At 30.6% G+C, this 7,504-nt stretch overlaps 1 protein-coding gene across 1 annotated transcript; it reads right to left on the reverse strand.

Moving 5' to 3' along the window:
* Window positions 1–621: 621 nt before the first annotated feature.
* Window positions 622–6,472, reverse strand: LOC107841634 (fatty acyl-CoA reductase 2, chloroplastic-like). The gene is made up of 9 exons (XM_016685491.2): window positions 6,169–6,472; window positions 5,779–5,882; window positions 5,315–5,514; window positions 4,884–4,984; window positions 4,568–4,778; window positions 3,545–3,706; window positions 3,369–3,450; window positions 1,969–2,360; window positions 622–927 (listed from the first exon to the last, which is right to left on the reverse strand). The coding sequence occupies exons 1-9, from the start codon at window positions 6,470–6,472 to the stop codon at window positions 771–773; spliced, it is 1,713 nt and encodes a 570-aa protein (XP_016540977.2). The 3' UTR covers window positions 622–770.
* Window positions 6,473–7,504: the final 1,032 nt, after the last annotated feature.

The raw sequence follows: 7,504 nt of genomic DNA on the forward strand, positions 1-7,504 counted from the left end.
TATTTAATATTTTTATATATAAAAATGACTTGGAAGATGATATGGCAGATGTGGCAGCTGACGTGGCGAGAGTGTGTTAAACTCCCCAAAAAAGTATTTAAAATGTTGTTTTTTAATGGGTTCAGGGGTCCAGATGACAAACATATAAGTAGAAGTGTCCAAGTTACAAAACGAACATAGTACAAGGGTCCAGAAGATCATTTTACCTATATATAATTTACCCTAAATTTCCATAAAAGATTAATAATCAATTACATGTTTGTGGTAACGATACCATACTTAATTACAATTTTATTACTTGCTAATCACAAATATTTCAACATAGTTCCTTGAAAGATATCTTTTGGTTTCACATAAATATTGTAATACCCAAAATAACCACCTTCAAAATTAACTTGCTATACAACTCCATGAAATGAATTAAGATATTACTCCTTCTACCTTAATTTATGTGGTACATTAGAATTTTGAGATGTAAACTTTTAAATTTTAAGCGTGAATTCGACAATTAGATTTGTTTTATTGAATAAAATTTAAGTATTTCAAAAGACATAAAAAGTAATATAATATACTAAACCACAATAATTAACAACTTAAAATATTTAAAGGACACATAAAACGTTTGATAAAACAATTTAATTGACTTTTAAATTTCAACTATGTCACATAAATTGAAACGGAGAGAAATTTATTTTCCCTTAAAGAATAGAGGAAGCATAGTTTGTGACACAAATGGAAATGTTGTTTCCCTATATACACTTAGGAAAATCCTATGATCTGCCTTTTAATACATGTTCTTTCACTCCAAGTATATGAATTCCTAAAAAATAATTCCTCCAATTTATCTTTGATAAATCAATGTCAAAGTTTTTTCTCTCTTCTTCTGACATATCTTCCATTAGCTTTCTCATATTACCATTGTGAAACCTTGCAAAACAATAACCAAAAAAAAAAAGAAAAAGAAATTGAGCATAGACAAAATTTAAGATTCATTAGATAGTAGATACTCTATTGCAAGCATAACTTTTATCTTATATTTAGGGTGTGCTTGGTACGAAGAAAAACATATTTTAATTTTTTCATATGTCAAAATATTTTTTTTTTGAAAAAATAAGTTCTTTGAAAATAAAATTTCGCTTTGGCGATGCGTATTTTTTACTATTTATCGAAAAAGAATTCACTTTATTCTAAAAACAGTGTTTGGCAATAAGAATCCAAGTACAACTCCAAGTGGATATTTGTTTTCACTTTTTTCCAACCCACTTTTCTCACAAAAATTCAAAATCTACTTCAATTTATAATATTCATAGTCAAACACAACTCCAACTCCAAATTTTTTTTAATTTTTATGGCCAAAAGCCTAAAAAAAAAAAAATGACTTCTTCGATGGAAGTAGAAAAACAAGTTCCATAAGTATTGATATGTCAAGTTCATTGTCTCCTCCATACCACCCACGATGATTCATTCCCCACCATTTGACCATCCCACCCACCCCCGACCCCCCACCCCCACTCCCCAACCCACATCACCCCATAGAATTTTGCTATTTTACATATAAATATTTTTGGGATTATATATTTTCTTTTATTTATCAAACACTAAAAAATGAGTAAGAAGTTCACTTCTTTTCTCTGAAAACAATTTGAATGAAAAATATTTTCCTTCAGAGAAAACGCACCCTTAGTCAAGAGCGGAGCCATAATATAGTTTACAGGTTTTCTGAACCCAATAGATGTGGTTCATATTTTGGATTTGTCTTAAGAAATTCATTTAACATGTGCAAATTATTAACTTAAAACTCTAGTAACTTAAAAAAGTTGAAATCTCAAACCCACAAGGTTAAAATCCTAACTCTGTCTCTGTCTTAAATAACAACTATTTAAAAGTTAAACAAAAGATACACAAATTAAATAGACTTTCTATACTACTTGTAAAATTCTAATGTATAGTAAGGAGAAAATGTCATACCACCCTTTGTAGAATGCATATGGTTCATAAACCTTGCTAAAGTTCTTCAAATATTCCACCTTCCTTTTAAACCTTATTTGCATTTTTGAATGCTCAACTTCATTTAATTCTTGTACATCATCAGGTTGCTTGAGTAATTTCTTCGAAATATAATTCGAAAAGTCTGACATATTATCAAAGTATTTCATATTCTTAACCTTCACTTGATCTCCTTTTGAGTTAACAAAAGGAAAAGAATGGAAAAACTCATAGCAATAGTTCATAAGTTGTGATGATGATAAAGGATTCACTGATGAAGATGCTACATGATAGACATTTAGCTCTGGAATTTGTAAGTGTCCATGCTTAGCAATAGCAGCCATTGTAGCATTTACAACCACATCAACTGGAACCTAAATCAAGTGATCAAACAAGTTGTTAGATAATGAAATTTCCATTGGTAATTGATTGCAATCACTAGTGGAGTACTTTCACTTTTCTAATTTATGTGATGTTGTTTAACTGATATGGAATTAAAGAAATAAAGAGACGTATTTGAAATTTGTTCTAAGACACAAGTAAAGATATTTGTGTGATTATAAAAAATCACTTTATTAATGATAAAACATGAAGTTTAAATTGAAATAATTACTCCCTCTGTTTCAATTTGTTTGGTTTGATTTGAAGTATGAAAATCAAACTAACTAATATTCAGTGTGAATTTGAATATAAAATCTTCACTATTTTGTAATAAAATATACATATTATTTTAATAAAATGTAAATGAAAAGTACTTCTCGTATGTTACAATAGTTATTTGAAATATTTAGAAAAGGATTTGAAGAAAATAGGGTGAAAGAAATTATCCTTAAATAGATAAATTGAAACGGATGACGTACTACTAAATCATATAAAGAGAATATGCTCCGTTTCCATCTTAAACTATACACGAAATTGTTGAGACACACCCGAACTTTAGGAGGGTCCTATTACCCCTGGACTAATTAAAATCGTATTTTTGACAACCTTAGTGTCTAGGTGGCACATACGTGTGCCTACGTGGACCTTCAGTGTGTTGATTCACTGATGTGCAACGTAGGCACTAAGGTTGCTAAAAATACGGTTTTAATTAGTAGGACCCTCCTAAAGTTCGGGTGCGTCTCAACAATTTCATGTATAGTTTAGAATGGAAACAGGGCATTTACTCTAATATAAATGTGTCATTCTTTTTGAAAATGATTAAAAAAGACTTTTGTCAATTTCTTTTTTAAAATGATTAAAAAAGACTTTTGTCACATAAATTGAGATAAAATGAGCATTTATTATCATCTTTTGACCCTTATTATGCCCCCAAAAAAAAACTTGTTGGATCTATAGAAATGCAATCCTACAACTAAAATCTACTGGAAAAGTATACCTACCACATCGACAAGGCAATTTGGATCTCCAAGAACACCTGGAAAGTCCCCTTTTCCATAGAAAACAATTGCAGGGTCAATTACCCTGTGAGAGAAAAGAAGATAAAAATTTAAAAACTTCATAAAATCTATAAGCAAATTAGAATAAAATTAAGGTTGAATAGTATAGTATATGGTACCTAAATCCTTGTACCCATCCTGAAAAAGGTTGTTCATAAGTACTAGTTATCGTAGAGGGACGAATAATAACTATTGGTATGCCCTCCCTCATGCTATCGATCACCATCTCCCCCATGGCCTTTGTGAACGAATATGTATCATGCCATCCATATAATTTCGCCCTATTGTATTATATTGTATTATATCAGCAGTTATATAGTATAATAACATAAATATACACCTTAACTCATCATATTTACACAATTTTTACCATGTCAAAGTAATTACAAATATGTCTACTAATTATGCATCTTCGTTGGATGTATCTGGAGCTAATTATATATCTAGATAGACCCAAAATCGAAAAAAATGTATTGGGAACTAATTATGTATCTTTTAAAAGAAAAAAATGTAAATTCGTCGGATGTATTATGTGTCTCGACAAACCCAAAATTGAATAAAATATATCGGGAACTAATTATGTATCTTTATAAAGGAAAAAATTTATCTTCATTGGATATGTATATGGAGCTAATTATGTATCTCGACAGACCCAAATTACATCAAAATTTTTAATAATTATGCAAAATATCGGAATTTTCTGTAACTGAGCTTCAAATTGTCGGAATTTATGTTGGCCAGAATCTTGTATCCATGGAATGCATGTATATAATTATAACGAGATGAATCTTGCATTATTAGTAGTTATAGATGTTAGAGATGAATCTTGCATTATTAGTAGTTATCTATGTTACTCGTTTGTATCAATTTATGTGATGCTCTTTTCTTGTTTAGTCAACTCAAAAAATTCCTAAGTATTTAGTAAAAATCAAAAAAATTTCTCTTATTCTTAAATTTTGTGTTCAATCAAACACCGTAATGTAAAACGAGACCGGTGAAGTACTATTGAGTCGCAGCTATCTTTTCTTGAGTAGGAGGCATAATTTTTTCGTAAATGATTTGACTGATTTTATAACATAAAAGTTTGGATTAAAGAAAACTAATTATTTGACTCTAGAAATTAAAGAGTATCAATGCAGTACCTCTCATCTCCTAAGTCTTTCATAATTTGCTTGAAGCAATTATTTTCAATAGCATTCTTCAACTTTGAAACAAAGTCCAACTCATTGGCAGCAATAAGAGATGGAAACTTAGTAGATGGAGAATGTGATGTGACCTTTTCCTTTGTTATGCTTCCTCCCATGGTGAAAGGCTTCTCATATATTAGGCCTTCTCTTTGGCCACTGGCATATGCTTTAGAGGAAAGAAATTAATTAAATTCATTTTCAATAAAATACATATACGGTTAAATCTCTTTATAACAATGTGTGTATCTTTGTTCAATTTTCAAATACATACCGGTCGAAAAATGGATGAGGAGTTTCAAGTTCTTGCATTTCTTGGCAAACAACATGAGTTGATATGGACCATTCACATTAGCTTCAAGGGCTAAGTCATACCTAGACATAGTTGAAGACACAATTAATTAATTAAATGAAAAATTAAAGTGTGCGTTCTCTAATAATTTTTTAGATGAAATTGGTCACAACAGCAACATGATAGTAGAGCACACAAAAGTCATGAGGTCAAATTACACCACCACCCATTATTATCAAAATAAAACTTTACGTTTTCCACATTGTAATTTCTTTTTCTACCCCCATTTTTTTTAAAGAAAAATATATATGAATTGCAACATATATAAGATAAAAGTATCATGCCAATGTCTTTAAATAAATTTTGTATCCTAGAGAAGAAGCTTAAGAACTCAAAATATAAAGAGAATTAACCTCAAGTCAAATGTGGTGTTTGCTGCACAATCAACAATCAAATCAATTTCATGAGCAATTTGGTGAGCAATAATTCTATCCATACCAAGGTTTGGCTCATGAATATTTCCAACTATAGGAACCAATTTACTTCTTATGATTGACTCATAAGATTCCCCATGCATCTCTTTTAGGCATTTGAATAATTTGGACTCCATTATCTGATAGAAGAAAAAATTATAAGCATATAATCTGATCTCTCTATAACAGTCATCATGTTCCACTATAACGATAACTAAGTTTTCTTTGAAATCGCATGTTATGATATATTATATGTTCTCTATAACAACATATTGATGTAACAGTCAAAAAATATTTGAATAAACAACATTATTATACATATGTTTGATTGTATATAATGACTAAGGAACTTAAATTTAAAATGGAAGTATGGAAAAAAGAAAATCATATATAAATTAACATACTTCACTTGTTAATCTGTCAAATGCAGCTTCCTTATCCTTTGCCCTGATAAGGAGGTAGATTTTGTTTATCTTTGGTGTGGTTCTTAGCATCTTTTCAATCAAAACTGCAAAAATATTTTTTTTTTAAATGTTAGAAAATATTATTAAGTAAATAAAAGTGTGTTCTCTCTAACTTCCCAAGCTTTTAGATGAGATAGCGCACTCGATATGCCAATTAATAATGAAAGTAATACGATTTTTACATCAGATCATCTTTATAACAATTAACAGGTGACATACCTTATTTTCAAAGATTTCAATCTCATACTTTATGAAGACTTACCTATTAAAAATATTTATGCGTGCTGTCCACTGACGGTTTATAAAAATTAAACTCTTTAATGAAATTACCTTTTGCAAAAAAACCTGTAGCACCAGTGACAAAAAGATTTTTGGCCTCAAAAAACTCAACAATCCCTATTCCATTATTAGGTAAAACATCTCCTTGATGATCACCCAATGCTTTAATAGAAGAGGAAGAAAATGAAGAAGGGCCAATGACATGATCAATTCCTAAAGTTAAGTGACTACTTTTCTTTGATCTAATTTTGTATGAAATAAATTTGCTAGAGAAATGACTATTTCCAGAAAACAACTTAGTTGTTGGTACTCTTGTATTAAGAGTGAAAATATTTTGAAAGTGAAGCATTGTCATTTGGGATGCAAACTAAACACCTAGCTATGTTCTATGTATATATGGCATGGGGCTACAATGTTATAGAATTGCTAAAATCTTGTTGTACGTTATTTATAGAGAGTTTTTCAATAATGGTCCATGCTATAATTGAGGGGGAAAAATCTAAACATACACCTTAGTTTACTATATTTACACAAATTTTCGCCCTTATAAAGTAATTATAAAAATCTCAACTAATTATGTATTTTCAATGGATGTATCGGAAGCTAATTATGTATCTCGACAGATCCAAAATCGAAAAAAATATATCGAGAGCTAATTATATATCTTTACAAATAAAAAAATGTATCTTTGTTGGATGTATTAAATATCTTGACAGACCCAAAATCAAAAAAATATATCAGGAGTTAATTGTGTATTTTTACAACGAAAAAAATGTATCTTTGTTAGATGTATCGGGAGCTAATTATGTATATCGACAAACCCAAAATTGAGATTTTCAGTAATTATGCAAAATGTCGGGATTTTCTGAAATTAAGCTCCAAAATATCGGAATTTATGTTGTTTGCCATAAATTAAAGGCATAATACATTAATGAGTCCCTTAACTAATTGGCCTTGGCTGGAATCTATGTCTTCCAATTTTAGATCTGAACAAGTAGACATATGCTTCCGACATGGCATATCTAAATGACATTTCATGTGAGATTGTTTCATAGATATCACGTAGATGTAAGTCTGTCAAGTGGGTCGGGCTGACCAGGCCCTACCCGGCCCACTTAAAGGACTGGGTCCGGTTTGACTCGGCCCGGTAAGCCCTAGGACTTTAGGGTTCCGGGTTTCGAGCCGATTATTTTTTTAATTTGGGCCTGGTTAACCCGGCCCAGACCAAGACCAGTCCAGGCCCGCCGGTTAATCGGCCCGGCCCGAAATCTATATTTTTTAAAAAAAAAACTTTTGGGTTTTGGGCCAAACTAGACGTTGGCCCAACGGCTATATAGCCATTTTTGGGTCCAAACGGCTAGTTTGGGCCCATTTCTTAAAAAAAAAA

The sequence above is a fragment of the Capsicum annuum genome, chromosome 9 (assembly GCF_002878395.1).
Source record: "Capsicum annuum cultivar UCD-10X-F1 chromosome 9, UCD10Xv1.1, whole genome shotgun sequence".
In the NCBI taxonomy this organism is placed as follows: Eukaryota; Viridiplantae; Streptophyta; class Magnoliopsida; order Solanales; family Solanaceae; genus Capsicum; species Capsicum annuum.

Bases quoted from the DNA above. Each gene is read 5' to 3' on its own strand.
- LOC107841634 (XM_016685491.2), bottom strand. From the start codon at position 6,472: ATGACAATGCTTCACTTTCAAAATATTTTCACTCTTAATACAAGAGTA. The intron at 5,883-6,168 runs GTAATTTCATTA...ATATTTTTGCAG, and splicing joins TACAGGTTTTTTTGCAAAAG to TTTTGATTGAAAAGATGCTA. The intron at 5,515-5,778 runs GTATGTTAATTT...TTCTTCTATCAG, and splicing joins TTGACAGATTAACAAGTGAA to ATAATGGAGTCCAAATTATT.